This window comes from Ambystoma mexicanum, chromosome 6q, assembly GCF_040938575.1.
Source record: "Ambystoma mexicanum isolate Mex_15411 chromosome 6q, UKY_AmexF1_1, whole genome shotgun sequence".
In the NCBI taxonomy this organism is placed as follows: domain Eukaryota; kingdom Metazoa; phylum Chordata; class Amphibia; order Caudata; family Ambystomatidae; genus Ambystoma; species Ambystoma mexicanum.
Window position 1 is genome coordinate 1,587,695,026 of NC_090937.1, and position 24,421 is coordinate 1,587,719,446.

The following is a 24,421-nucleotide window of genomic DNA, read 5'->3' on the forward strand; positions in this document are numbered from 1 at the left end:
GGCTCACTTTCGCGCCTCCTCTCCTGCATCCGTTCGCCTGCCGCCGGCGTCCTCTTCTTCCAACTCTGTGGCTGAGACCACGGTTTCCTCCAGCTTCACTTCAGATCGCCGCGCAGGAGAAGTCCCCTCGGCAGGCCACCATCTTGTTTCTCGCAATCGGTTACTTCTATGGGCCGTTTCTCCTCAATCCTCGGACCGATTTTCTTCCAGAATAGGGCCGAGTGATCTGCAGGTGTTCCGACGCCTTTCAGTCAAATTTGGGCTGATTTTAGTCAGTTTACGAGGATCGTAGTCGGGATCTTAACGGAGCTCTCCAGTAATGCGTCTCACCGCATGGCCGCTTAGCCACGCCCCCAAATCACACCACCATTTGATAAGGTTATGTTCCAAAAACGTTTGTAAGGCACATGAAATATCAGTTCACGCAGATTCTTTGCTGCAAACACATTGCTGTCTGACTTTATCCAAAACCAATGGAGCCGGTAAATATCATGTAAGTTTAATTTTGACAACTCTACACCGGACCGAGTTTAAATTTGTTATTACCAGAACAATGATTTTGACAATATAACTGAAGTATTACTTTTCTGTGCAGTTGTCATTTTTTTCCACTTACTAAGAGTGTGGATTCTCTGCCTTTGCAGGCTATGAGTAGACTTACCCTTGTTCAACGCTAATGTTTCTTCTTTAAAATGTCACGTTTGACCCCATCGCTTTGTGTGTCAGTTTGCATGTTCTTTTGGTCTTTTTTGAAATCACAATATGTATTTTTTTGTTACTTGACCATTATTTTTGGCTTTGTAACTGAAGGACCATCTTTGTGTGTGGTTGTCATTTTCTTTAACTTATGAAGAGTGCAGATTCTCAGCGTTTGTAGCCTGTCAATAGATTTACCCATGTTCAATGCTAATATTTCCTTAAAATGATGTATGACCACTTCGATTTGTGTATTCGTTTCCATGTTCTTTTTGTCTTTTTTGACATTGTTTGCTGAAGGCTGGGTATTGATACGTACTTTCTCTTACGTTTTTTCTACCAGCTACATCCTGCCTCACTGTGCTTGCCATGGATTTCAGATGCCGAGTGATGGCTTCTTTGGACATCAGATGCAACTGATTGTGACCGGCTGCCTGTCCGTCACAATTTTGTGGGATGATCGCGCCGGCCCCCTTTGTCCATACGCTGAAGTGGCCATTAGGAGTAATATAACCTCTTTTATGGTGGTGTAGGCCAAACGTCATGGCGACGTCTTGGAAATCACTGTGCGAACAAAGCGGTTGCTTTATTGAAAACGCATACTTTGTGTATACGAAAAGAACGTGTGGCTCACCATTAACATTTTCGATGACACACAATGTTACACTTCATTGAAAATGTGAATAGACTGATGGTCTCGAACACTTTCTTGTGAAATAAAACTTCTTTACAAATTCTAAAATGTAAATGGTTTCTTTTAAAAAACAATGTATTATTTGAAAATGAAACGTGCTACGTTGTACGTCACTGTATGTTCATTTTCAGGTTCTGCATCACGGCATGTATTTTTACTTTTTGTAGGCTACCATGGAAAGCAAAGAGGGGACATGTATGGAACAACCACCTTCCCTTTCTATGGTGGCCATCTTGGAAAAGGATTTTGTTTTGTAATCGGGCCCGCCACAGGCGGGCCGGATTATAACGTTAAATCCTATTTTTTACTACCACACGTTACTGCTTTGCAAATCTATATTGTTAATTGCAAATCATATTACGTCTATGTCCTTTACTGCGAAATATAAAGTAGATGGAGTGTATGCGATATGTTTTTTTTTGGTAGGACAGCTAATAAGGAAATTTGCGAACAGAAATGAGGAAGGAGGCCCCAAAAAGTAATATGGGGGGGTGGGGGGTAGGTGTATGGCAGAAAATGTTGTGCGTTTATTTGTAAGGTAGGGGCAGCGTTTCTCATGCTCCTTCATTACAGCAGTGCTGCTGTTTCTTGGGAAGAAGGAATGGCCTTAGCTGATGTCGTTTTCAGTTAACTAGAACTTTTGCTAAAAGTATGTAATGTGCACTCATTGATGTCCTGGGTGTTCGTCTTAGCAGGGCACGGTGGTGGCGCGAGTTATGGTTGCTTACCATAACTGGCAGATTTCAGGGGGTTTTAGTTTTTACTTGTAACCATAACGTCCTTTTTAACAACTTTTTTTACTGAATAAATAGTATATCTGTCTATATCTGTGTGGACATTCAATCACTTTCCATGATGGATGGGGGTTACTGAGACACCTCTTCTTGTGGTTTGTGTGTTGTACTTGTATCTCTTATGTTTTGCCTTTTTTTTCTTTTTAAACTAAGGAATTTGTCGATATTCCGTGCTTTTCACTGCTTTTTATTGGTACGTTGGTTGACTAGTTATCACCTATGTTTTTGCTAAATTACCCTTTTTTGTTGTTTTGTGTGCTATCCGCTGGTTGTAATGTGAACTTATAAGTGTTTTAAAAAGTTTACTCTTCACCTTAATTTAATGTTAATTCAACCTGTTCCAAAAACCTTAACCTCCCAAGTCTAAGTGTTAAGTGTTCTGGTTATGGTAACCATTGAGCATTTGGTTAGACAAAAGTGTGAAAAGCCTTTACAGGTAAACAGTTGGCTTCTCATGACCCCACACCAGTGATGGTTCTGAAAAACTCAACGGGGAAAAATTCAGAGCCACCTTGATGAAGGAGTGCGCGGTGAGTAGGCTTCTGGATGAGGAGTGCCGGTTGTAAGGGTGTATGAACAGAATTTTGGTGAGAGAACTCGAGGCCGGTTTTTGGAGTAGGGGCGATGGGGAAATTAATATTTGAATTCATCCCTTTTAACTAAGGGCGATAGTCTTGGAGAGATGTGGTCCTTGCTTATGACATTAATGAGGTGGTTAGCAGCACCATTGTCTTGGGACTCTGAGAAGATAACAAGGGGCTCCCAAGTAGGTGCTGTTTTGATAGTTGAGGCTGGGAACTACTAGAACATTAATTGCGGCGACTTTGAACTGTACTGGACTGCAATAAGACCTAGACATATTTTTAAAAAATCCCACTAGACCTGCAGGGCGAGTTCTTTAGTTTACATACTCAACCGAAGTGAAATGTACTGCATATTTGGTGCAGTGCTTCCACCCAAAGGTTGGTTATGCACACTGAAACCTTTGCCATTTACTGCAAACAAAGATTGCAGTAAATGTAAAAAAAAAAATGTCTTCATCACAATACTTGCCAGCAAGGTCGAGTGCCATTCAAATGATGCTGGCCCTTCATAAAATCTTGTCACCAATGCGAGTGGGCTAGTAGATTTTGAAAGCCCTGCTGTAATGTATAGTGGTATTGTGTAGTGCAACTTTTACCATTTTGGTGTTCTCTTTCTAGGTTCTACACTGGGGGAGTTACTGGGAGGAAATGGAGCGGCAAGATGAAGAATGTTGATAGCCCCTTCTCTTTGTGCTAGGTGTTTCTCAGTGATTTATGTTCTGAGCACTTTGGGTATGTGTATTCTGAAGGGATTGCCAGGTGTAGGTATCCTGCTCCATATGTGGCTGCCAATGTTTGACCACCTGAGAGAGAATGCATCGAAAGTTGCTGCAGGGAAGGAATGTCTTACCAATCAGAAATCCGGTGCAGACACCCATGTTTGTTTGGGAGAACAGAATTTGCCATGTAAATGGAAAGAATCTCTGCTTTTTGAAGCTGAGCCAGGGATGAGGAAACAAACCGAGAGAGTAGTGCCAAATGGACCAAGGCCAGATGTGGTGGCAACAAATTGAGGCCCTCCATTTTGTCATTGAGTTTGAGCTCATTGTTGGCCATGAGTATTGTCTGACTAGGAATAGAAAATGAGACAAAAGGAATAGGTGAGCCTTCGCTGTGGATTTGTGTTGAAGAGGACAAGGGGAGATGATCACCAGCTGGGCAAAGAAGGGTTTGTTGGTTGATTTGATGAGACCATTTGGCTTTAGTCTGCAGCTTGGATCCCAGTGTCTGAGAATTTGGTGAGAAGGATACAGTAATCAAGAGGGTCATAACCAGCTGATACAGTGAAGACTATTGGAGCAAGTTGTCTGTCGTTGTCTGCCTGTCATCCAAGACTGAAGGCTTTGAAAGGATTGTAAAGCCCTAGGCCATAGGCTGACAATCTCTGCTTTCCACAGCCTTGCCTTTGGATAATTGTGAAGTGTAGAGAAGGCTTACCATCCATGCTTGATCAAGTGCTAATTCTCTTGGCTTTTTGTTTACTGCTCCTCTCCATATACATCACTCCATTCGCTTTTGACTTGAATGACACAATGCACCATTGAAGACTAGCCTGCAATAGGATGGGAGATGGACTGGAACCCTCTGGGTCTGCACATGTACAGTTGTAGGGCTGTGAGTAAAGTTGTAGGGCTGTGAGGAATAAGTATGAAAAGCAACACTTTGGCTTCTGTTGAAGTAAAGCCATCTCCCAGTGCAGAGTGCACACACTCATACCCACGCTTTGGAAACAGGAAAAAAGCCAGGATGGTCACTGTTATCAAATGCTACTGGAGCATGTAACAAAATCCAAGGGAAGACACCATCATATGGCATTCTTATGTCATCGTGGTGCCATGTATTCTAGTATTTCTGGTGCACAGAGTGCATAAGAGACCCAATGCCATTCATATTCTTGCATTTGGAGACAGAACAAAGTGAGGTGCTATTGTATGCAATGGCATTTTGCACAGAAAGTGGTTTTATCAGTACATTTCCTGTACTAACCCTTTGCATGCAACACCTAGCACCATGAGATGTGTGATGGACGTCCTGTGCTCTTTTTAAATTAATTATAAAATATCATATTGCATACGTATATACAATTGAAGACAAGACCGGCAGTCATGAAGACTGTCCTTTTTGTGTGTCCGCAACCAACAGTGGGAAGTGCTTTTCTTGTGTGCTGCAATTTGGAGGTGGGGTTAACCAGAGATGATTGGGTAGCATGACCTTTGACAGCTCAATTGAGGACCCATGTAGAGGGTTCTTTGGCAATAACGCATTTCCTACTGGTATATCTGATCAGAAGCACCGCTGTTCCCCCTCACCCCTAGCACTCTTCCTTGTAATCGCACCTGCATGCAATCGACTGAGGGATTCAGTAATTGGTATTTACTTTGTAAAGCTCTCCTAACGCATTTAATTGGCTGAGAGGTGACTTAATCCCCTTTCACATCCTGAAGCTGAAACCTGCTGACTGACATGGCGAGTCAGCCTGTTGTCCCATTGATTACACTCTTGCCTGTCCCATGATATAAATTAGGAATTAATACTTTAGCCACACTCTAGACCAGTGGTATTCAAACTGTGTCAAGTTCAGTAACAATAATGTTACCAAACCCCCCCCCTTGAGTACAAATATTTTTGAAGGTCCTTGCGCCTGCCAAAACTACCTCCCCACCCCGTATCTCCTTCTGGCGCCATTATCGGGTGCCTGCCCCACAGTTTGAAGACAATTGCTCTAGACTCTTTGAACACTAACAAACCTTGATGCCATATTGCAAACGTTACCTCTTGGTGCTACGCCATCAGATCACAAGAGACTCAAACTCGCAACTGTTAGGGGAGTGTTCCTAAGGTCCTACTGGCAGTAAGACTTTTTAGTTACCTATCCCAGTGGTTTGTAGATCCCCCAACTCTTAGTATCAGTCTGTACTAGCTCAGGACCTTGGTAGTGTGACAGGGCAGTCAGGCTTATTTTAAGAGGAAGATGTGAGCTGTAGGCAAGTACTCTGAATCTTAGTTGGACAGGCCCAGCAAAGAAGCACTTACACGTATATTTATATAAAAGATATATGTTTATTATATTTACACCAGAATCACTTTAAATACTTCAGAGGATTGCGGAGCATACTTAGGGATACTAGATAATACACTTCAGAGGGCACTTTCACTTTTGTGTTTTGTTCCCAGTTATAATTGTAGCAATGTTAGAAAGGGAAAAGACCAGGTTTTCGTATTTTGCGCACTCATGCGGTTTTCAACAGGTTATACGGTAATACATTTACTCTGCAAACACATATAGAAAAGTCATTTAGAGGGAGGAAAATAAGGTTCTGGAGATGGTTTCTTCGCCTGCCAAGTCGAAGTCCAAAAACGCAACCCTAGCTAAAGACAGTTCGGAGAGGGCTTGAAGTCTTGGCAAACGGCGAATAATGAAGAGTTCCTGCAGTTTCTTCCAGTGCCTAAATTTATTGAAGCAGCAAGTTAGCAGCTAACAAAGGAGACCTAAAAACAGACTTGAGATGGAGACCCAAGAAGCCGCTTGGGTCGGAGGTAACGGGGGCTTCCCCTGGGCATCTCTACGTGCACTCAACAATCTGAAGCCACTTCTTGGAATTGGGTAAGCAATACCTTTTTCCCCACAGTACATTTGATTTGAAGAAAGTATTCATGTTGGCTCCTCTGCAATGTGGCAGCTTTGGGCTCGTACTCCAGATTCCGTGGTTTGGTGACAAAATGCAGGACAATGGACAGTGTCTCTCAGCAGCAGTCTCGAGGGAGGACCTGTAGCACGGCTTTCAGCAACTTCTTGGTTCACTCTGCGGTTTTGGTGCCTTTTCAGCAGCACCAACAAAGGAAAGGGATCGCCCGGTCAATCTTCTTCGCTCCCTGCAGTCCTACACTCTGGTGAGGGGGTCTGGGCGTGTTGGATCAGATCTCTGGCGTGTCCTTATGAGCTTAGCACGGATTTGGATGTATTCAGTCTCCCTGCGATGATGCACTCGAAATGGGCAGCAGGTCTCCTGGTATTGGCGTTCCACAGCTCTGGAAGCTTCTAGGACCTCGGGAGATGGCACGTTTCAAAGGTAGTCCTGTGACTGGTTGTTCCCATCAGCCAAAGGGAAAGAGTCGTCCTCTTCAGAGCTTCTGTCGCATAGAAAACTGGGTCAGGACAGCAGTGGTCGCTTCATGGTCTTGTAAAGGTTCTGCAGGTGTCCCTGGTCGTCATCTACTTCGGTTACTTCTGTTTCCTGTGGTCGACTTGCTTTACACTCCAGAAGCCTCACCTTTTTATGCAGTTCCAGCACACACTCCTCTGCAATCTTTCTCAACTTTCTACAGAGAGGGGTGTTTGGCTGTCCAATCAGGACAGCCAGTTCCACTGTGGGAGCTGGTCCTATTCAGGCACTCTGGCAGACAAGGGACAGGCGTGTGGAAGACTCCTCCCCCACTTCCTGCTTGCCCAGACATTCTGGAGCCTAGGCGGGGATACCTACTGGATCCCACCAAAGGCAGAACACAGACACACCCAGACACACCTCCCCCTCCCAGAATTGTAGAGGAAGGGCTAATGAATAACAACCACGCTAATAATGGTGAAAAAAGAAGGGAGGCCCCGTGTTGGTACTTGCGTGCCCCTATTGTGCACTACTGAGGCGATGGACATAGCCTGCAGTATAAAAATTGCCCAATAGTCGGTAGAACACGCCCACTGCCACCAGCCATAACTAGGTAATTGTCTATGTGACTAAAAAGTCACAGGAGCAGAGAGAAGTTGGGACTGAAGGTGATGTGTGCCAATCTCTTAGACTATAGATTTTTGAGAGAGACACTAAGCATCTCTCGATCCTTAGTAACTGTAGTTACTTAAGGATATAGAAAAATAATCTTAAAGGAGGACCCTAGGGGTCCCCAGCAACACTGCCCATAAGGAGCTGTGTGCTGCAGTAGTAAACCACAAATGCCTTTAAGAGCTATGGAGCAGACAGACTCCATAATACAGGTAAAATACAAATAATAGAGTTCCAAAAGACAGAGTCCATAAGAGTGAATGAGTGGAGAAAGGCTTCACTCATTCAGGATTAAAAGAAAAAGGTCCAGAAGTCCAGCAAAAAGTGCAGAGGGTCTCACTGGGGGAGGGGATGAAGCACAATAATGATACATCTTCTTTACCACAACCCTTGTTTGTTTTCAGTGCTAACTGTCGGCAGCAGGAAATAGACAGGACTGAGGATAACAAAACATGCCCCCTCTACAAGTCCATGCTAAAAGGTAGGAGAAATCAATCTAAATCAGCTGTACAAACTGAGAGACCGGATGTGAATTTGTTAAGTTAGGCGTATTTTAAATGTACATTGATTGCGCTGTGGAATGATCTGTTATGGGAATTTGTGGACTAGAGAGAGCCCTTTGTTGAAGGTTGTGATGGACCATACACACAATCTTTACTACACCAGCCCCTGAGGCTGACCTACATTGCAGGATGTTGAGGTCGATCCCTTGTCAGATGAGGGCATTAGGATCCCTCATCAGATAATCGAGCAATTGGAGGAGGCCAATAGTAAAGAGGTGAAAAGAACAATATAAATACTGCAGCCTGATGAGGAGAATGCAAAGTGTTTCATCAGGTTTCTTTCCAGTTTTGCTTTCTAAACACCAGGAGATATACCACTTTAACTGCCCTGATAGTAACATGTCCACACTTCATTTTCCTGCTTGGCCTTTCCTTGTTGCGAAGTTCCATGTTCCTAGAAACAACTAAAGTAATGACGTCCTGCCCAGAAAATGCATAAAGAAACCAGGTTCTTCTAAGGACCTACTAAATGGCAGACACTGCAGCAAGACATCTGAGGGTAAATCTGTGCCCCCAACAACCAGGGTGTCTTGAAGTTCCTTAGGAAGCTGGGAATAATTGAGAGGTAACCTGTGATTATTTAAATTAATGGATTGTTATCTGTGTATGTAGATTCTGCTGCTATCTGTATATTCTTTCCTCTTGTTTTTATATACGTGGAATTATTATAATGAAAGGTTTAGACATTTATGTATTTTAAACACTAACCCAATTAAAATAAAATATTTTTTTCATGAATGTGATCATTTGAAACATCTCTTGCTCTGAATATATTTTTGATGACCCTGTTTCTATTTCTGCTGTACTCAGTTAAAGGGGAATTACCATGATGTTGCTCCTGTTTCTACTGCAGGTGGTCTATTGCAGTGCTGCCTGTCGGACATCAGCCCATGAGCAGTATCACCAAGCTCTGTGCCTTGGAGCATCCCATAAAGATCCCAAACACCCCCTCAACAGACTGCAGGAGGCCTGGAGGTAGGTGAAATTTGCATCCATCCACTCGCAATTCAAATTGAGGCTGCTCTGTCTGTGAAGGGGACACAAAGTAACTGGCACGAACGGTCCACTTCATACAATTTAATTAATACACTTCTTTATTTTTGTCATGTTTTGATTTTTCCCAACTGTTACATAATTGATGACTTGGCAACACACCTGTGTATTCCTGCATGTATAGTCATTAGTGTTGGAACTCCGTTCTACCTTCTCCATTGATTCTATGTCCCGTGTTTGCATCACCAACGTTCACGAGTGCTTGAGGGCCAATGATGAGCTGTCTGCCCACATTGCAGATGTAGGGTTGTGTAAGATCCTATAGGCCTTTATTTCTCACTATCTCCCTGCTTTTGGACATGGAGAAGCTGGGACTCCTCACCTTCTTCTATACCACCCAATGAGTTCACTGGTGATCCAGGGATATCTAGCATGTCACTGTACATTGTTCTGGAACCAGCCTACTCCCAAACATTTTTTTTACAAGTTGTCTTCAACAACAATAGCACACAAAACCAAGCCTTGTAACTCCTGAATGGACCTCAATAGCCTAACCACTGACCAGCACTCTCGTACCTTTTTCAACCTATTCCTTTCTTGATTCCATGATATCCTATGTTGTATATTTCCCAGAGCTTGTGACACCCTATCCTTGAGATTCTGACTCTCTGCCATGTCAAGTAAAGAAACCACAATGAGCTTATTCAAGAGTTGGCTGAAGGCATCAGTGGTTGTTCCAGTTGTAGGAATTGGCTGGGCAGGCGGGGTGATAACGAAGTTTGGTTGGCAAGTGATGAGTCACAATGTTGTGTACATGGAACCAGGTCTTCCCGTTCCACTGATGACCTCCTCAGGAACTTCTGATCAGCAATGTTATTGGGTAAGATTTTCACAGAACTGGTAAATCTTCCTGACGTGGGTCCTCCCCAGAACATTTTGCTTTATGGGTAGGACATTTTTTCTTAATACCTCAGTGAGTGGGAACCTTTTTCCACACTCATATAATCTTTAACTCTTTTTATGGGTGTCATTTTTAAGACTCTCCATGGTGTCTTTATTAAAAGTTATCCTCTTTAACCACTTATTGGCAATAAGTGCCTGTTGTTGCTGGGTTGCCCTAGGGGCTCCCCTTTTAACTTTCTTTTGCTAACCTTGGGTGAACTACAGTTCCCAAGGGTAGAAAGGATCTTTGGATCCCTTTTACATTTTATTATGTGAAGCCAGCACACCCCACCTTATGTGGGGTGCTGGGGAGATGCAGTGTATCCCCTTTCACACTAAAACTGTAACAATTCTGTTACAGTGACAAGCTTACCTTCAATGGCTGCTGGCAGTGATACCTTGTATTCATTTGGTGCACCTTTACTACGGGCTGTGTTCACAGCTGCAGTAAAGGCACCTAAGGTTGCTAATTTTACCAAAATGGCCCCGTTCTTCTTTTTTCGCCATTTTAGTGTTTCTTGTTCCTTCCCCTGACATTCAGGGTGGGAAATTACTTTATGTGATTTTGATCTTCGGCGGGAGTCCCCGCCCAGGCTCCAGTCCGTCTGTGAGGGAAGGAAGCGAGGGAGGAGTCCAAAACTCCCCAGTTCTTTGTCTTACGCCTTGCTTGCATGGGGACAAATCCCGTTGGGTGGCTGGCTGTCTTGATTAGACAACCAGACCACCCCTTCTTGTAAAATGCAGGGAGAGAATGCAGAGGCTGTAGTTCCTGATACTGCGAACCTGAAAGCTGAAGAAAAGTCGACCACTGGAACCGAAACCGAAGAGGAAGAATGAAGGTAAAGCAGCTGAAACGATTTCCAGCGACCGGAGAGCCTGCTGTGTAACCGGAGCCTGCTGTAGTCCTTCCTTCCAATCGACCTGGGGACTCCGAAAACAATGATCCCGACCCAGAGCCTGGTGGGACCCACTAGACTCAAGAAGACCTGCATTTTGAGCCATCCCACGTGTTGCTGAGACCTTGCGTTTCTGCAATACCCTGGGACCTTGAGCCATCGTGCGGTGCACGGTCTTCCGAATCTCGCTGAAACTTCGTGGGCATCCTGGTGGATCTCCAGAGACACGAATAGAGTCCGAAAAGTCCCCTCAACAGAGTGCTGGACCTTTGTAACGACGAGAATTCAACCGCGATTTTCTGTCTTCCTCTGTGCTCCTTGAAAAGGCGCCAAATCCACAGAACCGCATTCGGCTGTGAGGGAAACCTTGACTTAGATCCTTCATCGATCCCTGCTGCAAAGTTCCTTCTGAGTTCTTGTTTTCAGTCACCACAAAAAGGAATCCACTGACTGGATATTTGCCTGCAGATCTTGAAGTCCTCCTGCTGCAAAATCTTCTTCAATGCTGAGGTACTGTGTTGGCTTTGGTATGTACTTACCTTAAGCCTGTTAGGATTTCTGTGTAGCTGTGGGTTGTTTTCTGTGGTGTGGAGGCCTATCCAGTGCACCTAGTCCCACTGCTAGATTCCTGCTAGGTTGTCTTCTGAGAAGCCCCTGGATCCTCTTCTAGCCTTAGAAGTAAAGTACTGACCTGTTTGCCCAGTTTTCCAAAGGATCTCTGACCTTTGCTACTAAAGAACCTGTTCTGACACTGCCTATTGGTCACTAGTCCTAGTGAACCCCCTTCTGCCCCTGAGAGCACTCCTGCTCCAAGAACAAGGGAAAGACTTTTAAGGGATTGGGGCTTTTACCTAGAAAAGAAAATAAGTGTTTAAAAGCTACTTACTTGTGAAAGAGTTGGTTGGTAATTGTAATTCTAAGAGTGAACAGTTACAAAAGTTTGTTCTTAGCTTGGATGTGTGATGCACTATTCTTAAAAGTATGGTTAACGTCTTTTCTTCCTTAGAAACTGTTATGCCAGTCTAATAGAAAGTAGATGTGAAGGTACATTACTCTCCTGTGATTAGGTTGTGCCTCTTCCCAAATGTAAAGTGTCGGTTTCACCAGATTATTCCTGCAGGGTAATTTTATGAGTGTCCCCCAACTGTGTATCACCAGATTAGTCCTTTGAGGATAATTGTATGAGTGTCCCCCAACTGGGTCTTGCTTCTCCTGACTTGCTGCTAGCCTGTCCAGAATAAATCTGCATTAGTTTGTTGCCTACCTAAAATAACTGAGTCATTCAGTAAAGTGTGACATTGGGTTTTACTTTCCCTCTTCATTGTGAGGTTAAAGTATGTGCGTTTTACTTACCTTGTGCTAGCTGTGTGCACTTCAAAAATAAAGTTACAAGAGTTACTGCTTATCTCTATCTGTGGTTCACTGATCTCAAAAGCACCTGTTATTGAATATTACATCCTTGAGGTTTACTCACCTAGTACAACTCTGTGTTATCACAAAAGTGTTTATAGGTTTTACTGTACCTGGAATAAGTGTTCCACTATTCACCAAAAGTATATTGTCCATTTGACAGATTATGTGATTTGTATCAAGAGTCACTGTACACTGGAAGGGTGTACTACCTTTGCATTACTGAATGTAATTGTGAAAGTAACCATTGGTTTTTACTCCCCAAGAAAAGGTGTGACATATACTGAATGTGTATGAAAAGGTTTTGACTTCCCTAGAACTACTGTTGGGTATTTCCAAATAAGGTTTATACTTTGGTCAGTGTACCTTCAAGTATAGTGCTGTGTTTTTATATTGTGATTACATATAATGTGTTAGTGCTTACTTAGCCCTAGATTTATCTGGGTCTACCTGTATTTAAATAAGTCCTTTATTTTTACAATACAAAGTGTTTCAGTGTTTCTTTGGACCATTTGTATTACAATTTAATATGTACTGATTCTACAGCCCTTTCTCCCTACTAAGATCAGCCTGGCTGCTCAGCCTACACTACCATGAACTCAGGTGGTACAGCTTTATACTAAGAGTGGAGTCTTGTACTGCCTCAGTTGAATGGTTTTACTAAGCCCTTAGTTGGACTTCAGAAAAACTGTCCTACCACATGTCCACCTTCTCCTGTAAGTTATTTCCCCACCTCTTTTGCATGAGCTTCCCAGGCCTGGCCCCATCTCAGCAGGTCATGGCCACTTCTCCATAGTTTTCATCAAGCTCTTTCCACCATCTTCAATTGACTGCTTCCAGCTATGATCACTTAACCCCCAAGGGGCAGAAATACTGTCAACTTCAACGTGATCTTCCACTGTCACAGTAGAGACTGCGCTTACCCATGCATCTAGTTCCCTCACTACGGCTCAACTCTGCCATCTGTCATCTATCCTCATTCGCTTTGAACTCAAATTTTACATACTTGACCATTCTTCCTCCCTACAGACACTCACCCAAATTGGCTTTCAGAACGCATTCCCCGCTTGACTTCCCTCCTACCTGGCCTTTCTTCCCTTTTCCAATTCTTGGAACACTAAGACCTCAGCTGCTCCCCTCCACGTAAGGGTCATGCAATAATTGGCCTTTGGTCTGTCCCCTCCTGCTCGTATTTTTACACATTAATCTGTCCAATCTCAACTCAACCTTTTGGATTCTCTAATCATTTATTCATAGATGATGCTTAAATCTTCTCCTCTTGCATCATTGCTTTTTTGCTTGAGCTTCAAATTCTTTAAAACCGAAGTGCTTTCCCCAGCCCTCGATGCCAAGCACCCTACTCTCCTGTATCATTTTCCACTGTCCTTCTTACCCCATTCCCTAAGGCTTGTATTGTTGGTGTCGTCTTTGATGGTGGAGGTTTCAGGTCACCGTCAATCACCTCTGTTGCTATGATTGTCAAGCTTATCCCCAGGACATCAGACCTGATCACACCTATAACCCTACCATAGAATCCACTACTTACCGATCCTCAGCAGGCAGGATTACATCTTGGCCACCTCGAGGGACTACCCTGCTACTCCTTTGCCCATCTGAAAAAGGAATAGAAATGTGCTCCTTGTATCTTCTACAGATATTATCTAGGAACTCTGCTTCCACTCGGGATGGTTATCCATGCAAAATTGCTTCCTATACAAAGTGCTTTGTTTTTGTGTTTAAAACCACCCCTGTGCTAGTACTACTATACTTGACTAAATAGATCTCCAGTCTCCAGATACTCGTGCCTTTACACCTTTTTTTCCAAACTCTCCTCGCCAGAATCCTCCCCATCCACGCTTTGCTGTCTACCACTTTGCTCCTTCAAGCTTCTAGCAACCCATCATGAAACTCCCTATAGTCTTTAAAGTGCATTTGTTCCCTGGATTGCATATCTGTAGATACTGTCATCACTAAAGATGTTTCTGAAGTCTGTTTTGTATTGTCCGCTTTTACTGATTCACTTTTTTACCCAGCACGCTGCATTATGACTTTGTAAAGGTTATGCATCATGACTTTAAAGTTTTTGTAGATTGCCCAGCAATGGGACTGCTCCAGCTGTCGCTGTACACCTTCTGTATGGTGCCTCCTGGTGGAGTATGGTATTTAGATGGCCTCACCCCCTCCCCCATCACAGAAAATTATGACCCACTTGCATTTTTATTTTTTAAACCGTTATTTATTGAGCTTGACATTACAACAAAAAGGCAAGAAACTTGATATGCGATCAGCATACTCACAATGACAGTAGCTTATACATGGTAGTAATGAACCAACAGGTGGCACAGTAGACATGTATAGACATTTCACAGTGGCAATTAAGGTACAAGAATCAATCAGGTTTTGGGGCTGGGGAAGGAAGATCGCTGGAATCATCTGTATTTACTGCAGATATAGGATCGTAATGGAGACCAAATGCTTCTAGGTCTAGACACTAGTGGTTGTTGGCCCACCCTAACCTCCTGCGTGTCCGAGGCCCAGGTAACGGCCCAAAGCCACTGGGCGTGCGGGGGGGCCCTAGGGCAGAGCTATAGTTGTAAGATACATCAGACTGCCAACAGCAAACATAGTCCAGCTAGCTTCTTGGAGTCATGCCCTAGTCGGGGTGTAATGGAATCTGTGGAGCACCTTAAACTGGATTAGTTTGAAATGAGAGTTGAACGAGATGTGGCTACGGGCAAACATGCAGTCCCAGCTTTGGTCAGATATTTCATTATCTATGTCCTTACCCCAAGTGCGTATCTGAGTTTATCGAAAGGGGGGGCTGGACTTAGACTGAAGAAGGGCATATAATCTGGAGACCTTCCCCTTAAGAGACATGGTATTGAGGATTTCAGACCATATAAGATCATCTGAGGGGATTGTGGGGAAGTCTGGATATCTGTTCTTAAAAGCGTGGCGGAGACCCGCATAATGAAGCCAATGGGAGAGTGTCCTTCGCAGGGACTCTGGTAGATCTGGCCATTCAAGGAAATTACCCTGGTCGAAGACATCACGGATGGTCTCAAGACCTGCATCAGCCCAGCAGCGTGTTGTTGCAGGGTTTACACAGGGAGATTCCGGGAGGATGTTCCAAAGGGGAAGGTCGTTGTTAAATGGATGTGGGGTATTCGCACGTTTCCACAGCTTAGCCAAGGCTAGTGTCGTGGAGCCTACATGGTCGAGGGATCCGAAATCAGTATGTTGAAAGGGGTGAACTAGAGAGTGGATATCGCGGCCAATGACCGCTAGGCCTTCGAGCCTAGTTATGCTGGGGCAACTATCCAATATCCCTCGGAAGCTGGGGGCATTGAAGCCACCCCTGGACTTTGGGGTAGCCAGTGTGTCTAGTTTAAGGCGGACCGCGCCGGAATGCCAGAGAAAATAATTGACAATACGGGTCAGTGTCTGAAGAATTCATGGCCTAGCCATAGGGGGATATTCAGGAACTTATATAGGAGTTGGGGCAACACAATCATTTTAAGGGTGCCAATCTTACCAGCCAGGGAGGTAATTTAGCCCACCCTGCACATTTTCGGGCCAGAGTGGTCAGGTATTTCGCAAATTTGGCAGTGTATAGGGGATACTGTTGACACGCAACCACCACTCTTAGATATGTGATCTCGGCCTGCGACCATGTGAATCCTAGGGGGGTAGGGGGATTTAAGGGGTGGGTTGTAAGTTTGGTTAATGGAACGAGTATAGACTTAGAACAGTTTACCCTGAGAACCGATAGTTTGCCAAAAAGAACGACATTGTCCAGTATAGGGGCAAGGTTTTATGCAGGAGAGCGGATAAACAGGAGGGCATTGTCCGCATACAGGGAGAGGATCTCGGGGGAGCCGGACAATCTCAGGCCTCTGTGCATGCATTTGATGTATCCTGTCTGTCTGCGAAGGATTCGATGGCTATAGCAAATATTAAGGGCGAGAAGGGACAACCCTGTCTCGTGATGAGGGTCGGGCATCGGCCTCAGTGCGGACCCTGGCAACAGGAGAGGAGTAGAGAAGCCTAACCCACGACCGAAAATGGCGTCCGAAGTTGCACTTCTCAAGGACCCGTCAGAGGTAGCTCCAGGAGACAGAGTCAAAATCCTTTTGCATGTCGAGGGCGGCCGCCGCTGCCTTTATGTTCGGGTCAATCCGGGCTAGAATGTTAAACACGCAACGTAAATTGAAAGAGGTGGAGCGCCCCGGGATAAATCCGGACTGGTCTGGGTGTACAATGAATGGCATGTACGGTGCCAGTCTAAGAGCCAACACCTTAGCATAGATCTTAACATCACAATTGATGAGGGACAGAGGGCGGTACGAACCACATTGTGTGGGAGGTTTACCAGGTTTGAGTAATACAGAGATAATGGCTTCTCGAAGGGAAGGGGGGAGAACACCCCAGGTGGGGGACCAGGCAGGCTTTATAGCGCTTGTACAATTCTATAGGAAGGCCATCGGATCCAGGGGCTTTTCCAGAGGCCAGGGCATCAATAGCCCTAAATATTTCCTCTGCCGAAATCGGTTTTCCATGGGTGTCCTTGGTCTCGGTGGAGAGGACGGAGAGCGGGAGGCTGTCCAGGTATGCCTCAACATCAGCCGCAGGGATACCGTCAACGTTGGAACAGAGTGTTTCATAGACTAAGCAGAATTCTGTATTGATGTCTTGTGATGATAGGGGGCCAGGGTGCCTGTTAGGCAGAATTGCAGGCAGTACCCTCAGGGAACACCACACACAAGTAGGACTACAGGTATAAGCAAAAACCAAACTTTGGTAGAAGTCTGTACCACACGCTTTAGGTAGCGAGCTGAGCAGCCAGGCTTATCTCAAGAGGGAATGTGAGCAGTAGAAGAAGTTACACAGAAGTATCACAATCACAGTTATTCAAGTAAACACTTACTCAAGGTTTCTTGGTAAAAAATACTTAAACATTTATTTACACAGTCATTTTGAAAACTTTCACTAGTAGAAATCAACTCGATATTAAACACCAATATACTACAGTATCAAAAGACAGTTTGCGCTCCCCTGAAAAAGGAGCCAAATGGCACTTCAGTACTTTTAAATCGGAATAAAAAGCATAGGTTTGTACAAAAGGTTAGAAAATACTACTTTTAGATAATGCAAAGGGATCAATGTACCAGGAGGTTCACTTTAGGCCAGGCCAAAGTCAATAGTCTAGGGTTCTTGGATAGGACAGCACAATTCTGGTACAAATGGAGAAGTCTTTGTAAACGTTTTTAGAAGTAGTTCAGGCGATAGATAAAGATATTCTGGGTCACAAGCTGAGTAGGCCTGTGAGTTGGGAAAGTTTCACAAACTTCCACCACAAGAGTTGGGATCTCTCAACCGTATGACACAGTACCTTAAAGTGGAGCAAAAAGATGCAGGTGAACGTTGGTTCCTGGCAGGTCCTGCAGGTCTCGCTGTTCCTGAGCCTCAGTCAGGGGGACAAGAGGGAGGACGTCGGAGGACTCCTGCACTGCACAGGATTGTCGTCGGAGCAAACAAAATCGCGTCACTTCAGCTCAAGTAACTGTGGCTTCCAAACGCAAACTGGTGTCCGTCCCTCTGGTTAACCTTAACCAGCTCTGAGAATGGTATCCAGGCGTTTGCTGAGTTGATTGGTCCCACCGACTAAAAGGTAGAAGCCGTCCGTGAAGGAGCTCCTCTGTCGATTGGAGATCTGGCAATTCAGGGTTGCAGCAGAGCTTCACCAGGCAAACCAAAGGTCCAGTGGTTGTAGCAGCCGTCCTCTTCCAGCTCGTCTTCAGTTCTTTCGTTCCAGTGGTCGACTCTGCCTTCCAGTCCTGGAAATTCGCCTTTTAAACAGTTTTCTCCCATTCATTCCAGCCTTTCTGCCACTCGCCCAGCAGGGTGGCTGTCCTTGCCGGAATGTCAGCCAGTCAATCACGCCAGAGTGCATTTGGGTCTCCTAGGAGACGAAGCACAGGGAGTTTCGGGCACCTCCCTCAATTCCTGGCCACCCCAGACACTCAGACGCCATGGGCGGACTTCAGTCCTGAAGCCCGCCAAAGGCGCACAAACAAAGGGGCAAACCTGGTTTGGCGTGCAGAGGTAAACACTAGAAGGACCTTTCCACAAAGAAACAGCAAAAAAAGATGACCGGAGTCTGTTTTTACAGAGGGGTCTTGGGTGCTATATTGAAAAACATAGCTGCCCCGATTTCTAGCTACCGGTGTTCGCGTCGGGAAAAATCATGGTAGTTTGTTATAAAACCACTGCCACCAGCCATTTCAATAGGAAAGGGTAGCTTTTGACAGCTACAAGAGTGTTTCGACATGGGGGATACTAAGTAACCCCTTCAGCACTCTATAGGAAGATAGTTTGTGCTGGGTCTACAAATTTAAAAAGACTAGTAAAGTCAGTTTAACTTTACATTCTCTGGGGAACAGTAGTTCATTCCAGAGAAGGTATTTAAACCTTGGGGAGTCCAAGGGACACCCCTGTGCCACTGCACTGAAGGTGCTGTGTGACACAACAATACAAAGATGATGCCTTAGGGGTTTATCTAAAAACTCCATAACCAAAGAACACGCATCAAAATACCTGAGAGAGTGGGGAAAAAGGCTCACACTATCTCCAGGGGAAAACAACAAGTCCTCAAAATCCAGCAAAGTTGCTGAGGGTCTCTACGGTGAAGGGAAATAAGCACATTTCGGAGAATTCTCCCCAACATTGCCATCGGCCCTCTCTATGGCCGGGATGTGAGGTGAACCGGATTCCTGGTGGAGCAGCCTAGCCAAGACCCAACCAAGGCCCTCACCCTCCCCATATCTAAGAGCAGAGTGGGAGTCATCTAGAAACTTCTGTTCCGCATGCGAGCGGAATGTATCTAATTCCGTGCCTATATTAGAAAGGGTGTTGGGTGAATGAGAGGAGGCAAACTGGGTTTCAAGGGAGGAGAGCCGAGATTCACTATCTGCGATGTCCCTCCTGATTACTTTAAGAATCCCCTACTCTTTGGGGATCGCAATGCCCCTGATGTAGGCCTTGAACGACTCCCACAGGGTAGCCTGCGATTGGACAGAGCCAATGTTCAATGTAAAGAAATCGTAAAGGGCACTCCCCAGCTCTGTCTCAGAGGCAATGTCTAACAAAGAATGTGATTTCAACCTCCATGAGCGAGCACCCCAGCTATTGGAGATCATCGGTGAATGGTCAGAGAATGTCCTGGGAAGGATAGCCATCTGTGTAATGGTTCCGATTAGTATATCCGAGACGATCCATCTGTCAATTCGTGAGTGGGAATCATGGACTAAGGAGTAGAAGGAATACGATCGGGAATCTGGGTAAATCATCCTCCATGCGTCCGATACCAACATTTGGGCTTGCACTTTAAAGATGGTTTTAGCTGCTCTGGAGAGCTGGTGGGGTCTAGAGCTTGATCTATCGATGTCTACATCAAAGATAGTGTTGAAGTCCCCACCCCAGAGGATAGGGACAAGAGGGAATCCAGAAAGTAGGCATGAAAGATGCTCATTGAAGTCCGGGTCATGTATGGTGGGGCCATAAATGTAAATAGCACAACCTCTCGATTCAGCAAAGTCCCAAACAGTAAATCATAGCAACCTAAGGAATCGATATGAACCACTTTATGCTGAAACTTAAGACTCTTATGTATCAAAATCATGACACCTCTGTTTTGGGTAGAGTAGTCGGAATAACCACGTTGGGACCCCACACTTTAGCGAACCGCTCGCATCCGCCAGGGCGAGCATGCGTTTCTTGTGAAAAAAGCAATTTAACTTTGTGCCGTTCAATATATAACTGTAATTTACGCATTTTGGTGTGATTACCCAACCCCCTGATATTCCAACTCATGCAGATAACTGATCTTCAGCCATCCGGGAAGGTGACAGATGTTGAGAAACAGAGGATTGAAAAATTGGGATCCTGGGCTTAGCCCAAATGTGTGTTGGTCCGAGATCTTTAGAAGCCTATCTGGTCATGTGTGGAATCCAATTCTAGCCTCCCGTCGCATGTCAAGCATTTTTTAACAAAACACCCCTCTCAGCACTCCCCCACCTCTCCAACAATTAGAGAGGTGAAACCCAAAACAACTTCTAACACAACCAAGGACAGTGGCAACATCGCCCGGGGGGCTGTGCGCTGGCCATGTGCATCAATGCTTCATAAACAGGAATTTGACAAGGCATTATATGGTGCATAGTGCAAGAACAATGCATGGTAACTATGGAAAACAAGTTTGTGAAACTAAACGAGGCATCAATTAAGTTGGTGGAGTCGGCTATCTATAGGACAAGTTATAGACACATTAATTTCCGTATTCAGTGTTCTTTCTCAATCCTCAAGGGACAATTGACCTGACTGCAGAATCTGAGGCGTGATTGGTCATCCAGGAAAATGTGCGTCGATGAATTTAGAGGCCTCCTCCGGGATGGTGAAGAAAAAAAACTTGATTTGAGTGGTCGATCCTGCGTTTAGCAGGGTAAAGCATCGAGTATTTGACCCCCAGGTCTCGCAGCCTCTTCTTGGATGCTAGGAAGGTCTTGCGCTCTTGCTGAGAGAAGTCGGGGTAAAGGTGGATTCTGGAGGACCCGAGGAAGAGGTTGCCCTTAGCTCTCACTGCGCAAAGAAGAGAATCCCTGTCCTGATAGTGGAAAACTCTTGCATTGATGGCGAGGAGCTGCACCCGGTCTGGGCTTTGCTGTCAGGGCGCGGTGGGCATAGCGAACTACGGTGAGAGTTTCGGGGAATCGAATGGCATAAGCAGGGTACGTTCGATGTAGTCTTCCATGGGACCGTCTATCTTATCCTCTGGGATCCCAATGATACAGAGGTTATTATACCTAGAGCGCGATTAGAGGTCCTCATTCGTTTTGCTGACATCCAGGACTTGTCTAGAGAGGGCCGTCACCTCTGCCCAGAGGGAGAGTATATCATCCTCGGTCACCCCGACCCTATTCTCCACCTCTGTAACCCGATTATCAGTCTTCTCCATATGGGCTTTGATCAATGAAATAGTCCCATTCATATCATCTAGTTTGGAATGCAGATCAATAAATCCCTTGCGGATATAATCCATAATCTTTTGGGATTAAGTAGCCTCGGGGACGCTGACGTGGAAGTCTCCGGTTCAGTCATGGGCTCCCCCGGTTTCCGCGCTGCTTTTGCAAACATGTTGATGGAGCTCTGCTTCTTGTTAGCTCCCTTGGTCATGATCCCGCCAACACTGAAATGAGGTAGACTGTGCAGTGTGCAGGGGTCGATAGTGATCAATGGGAGGGGCCCACCCCACCCTCAGCAGGAATCAATGAATGCAGGGTCATTCGATGTATCCTACAGTGGAGAGGTGAGGTCCAGAATAGCATCTCTTGAGGGTATTACAATAGAAGAACGGCTGACAGAGGGGTCTTAGCAGTCCAGTGATTCAGAGACTGCTTGGTGAGGATATGCCCCACTCAGCAGAGCCGGGCCAGGACGCCAGGAACACCAATGTCCACAGCCCGTCTAGCAGGGATGATCCAACACACCTTAAAGTGGACTGTGTTCACCCATGTATAGTGGGCTGACCGGTGCCGTTAAAGGGGGTAGTAACTCCTCTGGGCGACCAGGAGGAGTGTTCAGACACCGCCACCGATGGCGGCTGAAGCCCCATCACAGTTGTGCACATGGATACAGGGCGGTGTGGAAAGGTGAGGGAAGTATCGCTAGGCATCTCTAGTGGCTGTGGACCCGGCGGAAAGGAGGGCTAGGCTATTTTCAATGAAGTGATAGAGTGTGGGAGTGCACCTCTTCCAGTGTTGTAGGAGCAAAGAGGGGTCCAGCCAGAGTACGGAGAGGTAGCAAGCCCCCGCCGAACCCGGATGGTGAATCGCGTCTCAGGAGCCAGAAGGAGATGTCATGGATCCCAGAGCACTGCCCAGGGGTTCAGGTAGGGTAAATGGTGTGGTCTCCAGAGGGGTGGCAAATGGCAGGATTAGGAGTCTGTTGGCCTCTGGTGCCTGGGTGCGTGGCAAAGCCGCGTGGCCGCTGCTAGCTGTGAGTCTGTCACAGCCGGGTGCTACGCTGGTGACCAGTCTGGCGGGACAGCACTGCCCATCATCCCCGGAATAAAGCCAACCAAGTGGCATCCACAGTGCAAGGAGTGGGGCCTTTGTCTGCAGGGTATCGGGGCAGGGGTGTGGTAACAGTCGAGGTAGTAAGGGGCCCTGCACAGCGTCAATGAGGCAACGTATGGCGTTTTTAATCTGATGCCTCGACAAATCTGCAAGTGCTGTTTGGACTAGGGTCCGATTAGGGGGAGCGCAGCAGTGTGGGGACAACCAGCGCCATCCTGTGGCGTAGGTAGCAGAGCTCAGCAGCCGTGCCCTCTCAGGAACCACAAGGTCGCAGTCGATGCGGGCGGTGGGTGCATCTATAGGGCCATGGATGTCGGATCTGGAGCTGGAAGAATTGCACACTGCTGGTAGGTGAAGCAGATGCCGAAGGGTGGTAGGTAAGTTCGGGCTGCTCCCGCAAGAGTTGTTTTGGCGGGTTTTGGGGTGCTCTGGGACGCAAACGGATCCCTGCTGTTGCTTGCGCACCTAGGCTGCCACGGGCAGCAATTCAGATGAGTCGGGTCCAGGAGAGTGACTTCTGCCCAGTGTTGGAGTGAACCTTGTTGTAATGGTGCCGGATGAGCGTTGGTATAGGCGGCACCGGCAACAGGGTGTCGGGCAAGTCCCCCCCGTCCCTGATGCAGGGCCTCCAGCGGGCCTGCACTCCAGAGCCCGATATGGTGGTGCCGCTGGGCTGGAGTCTGTTAATATTTCTGTTAATTTAAAGAATTATGATTCTCTCTATATAATCAGGTAATTTAATGAGCACACGTCCTAGACTTCCCCATAGTGCTTCTTACAGGTCTCTCTTTCTCTTCTTTCTCATGCAGGAACATTCATTACCCTCCCGAGACTGCGAGTATCATGCTGATGGCTAGAATGGTTGCTACTGTGAAGCAGGTAGGTAGATTCCTTTCTCCAGAAGATGAACAACGGTATGGCTGTGTCAAAACCTCGTTATTGGCGTAATTGACCTAAAAACATTTGACCTAAAACATTTGATCACATTTTTTTGTCCTTTTTTTTCAGTCAAATTTAATTACATTTATATATGGGGGTGGGTAAGGGTATAGATTGGGTAGAGGGTAAGTTGGGGAGGGGGTTGTGAGGGTCGCCTCCTCCATTTTAGACTAAAAAAGTCAAATAAATTAAATCAAATGTGATTACGTCAAATGTTTTAGGCCAAATAGACCCAAAACCAAAACCCATGTTGTAACCGTTGGGGGCAATGGACACTTCACAGCATCATTTATGAATTTGTCAAAGGGATTGGTCGAAGATACTGGAAACTGAGGCTACCTGTATTTGTTTGTGTTCATTTAATCCCTGCTTGTGACACTTAACAATTCCCAGTAAATAGAACATTCAATAACGTGACGTCCACCCTCTCGCTATCTTCATTGTATAGATCACACAAAGCTGCTTTCTGCATAACCTCACTGGGCCCTTCTAAACCCCACCCTATCTCCCCAAATTTATTTCATATTGTTATTGAAAAGGGTATCCTACCTCACATAGTCTTAGCACACACCCCAACCCTGAAGGCAGCATTCTCTACTGTTCTAACCTTGGCAGTAAGGAACTTGATTACAAGATCCACATTGACTTGCGCTATATTTCTCCCATTCAACCCTCTAAACAGTCCAAGAGATCCTCTGCCATAAATGATTTTCTGAGCACATACCTATATTAAAGCCACCCAGAGAACCCTAGAAACCAGATGGTAAAATATATGGAAAACACAGAAGAGCCTACCATGCTTAAATTAGGAAGCCAAATGTGACTCCTCTAGACTAGCAGATATCCAAGACCGCTAAAGGATACATTGAAAAATTCATGCACTTGCTAGCCTATTGCTAACCCCTCCAAATCTTTATCCGCTCTGGATCGTCCATATCCATTCCAGTCTAAACTAGACAAGCTGGCCCTTGCCCACTCCTGATTCCCCTCCCGATGTAGAAT

At 45.6% G+C, this 24,421-nt stretch overlaps 1 protein-coding gene across 1 annotated transcript in view; it reads left to right on the forward strand.

Moving 5' to 3' along the window:
* The window catches only part of SMYD5 (SMYD family member 5), a 338,185-nt gene that overhangs the window by 83,217 nt on the left and 230,547 nt on the right, over nucleotides 1-24,421 (forward strand). Inside the window, exons 4-5 of the mRNA XM_069632308.1 lie at nucleotides 8,960-9,081; nucleotides 23,290-23,359. Coding sequence (XP_069488409.1) covers nucleotides 8,960-9,081; nucleotides 23,290-23,359 — 192 coding nt within the window. The remainder of the gene's footprint in view (nucleotides 1-8,959; nucleotides 9,082-23,289; nucleotides 23,360-24,421) is intronic.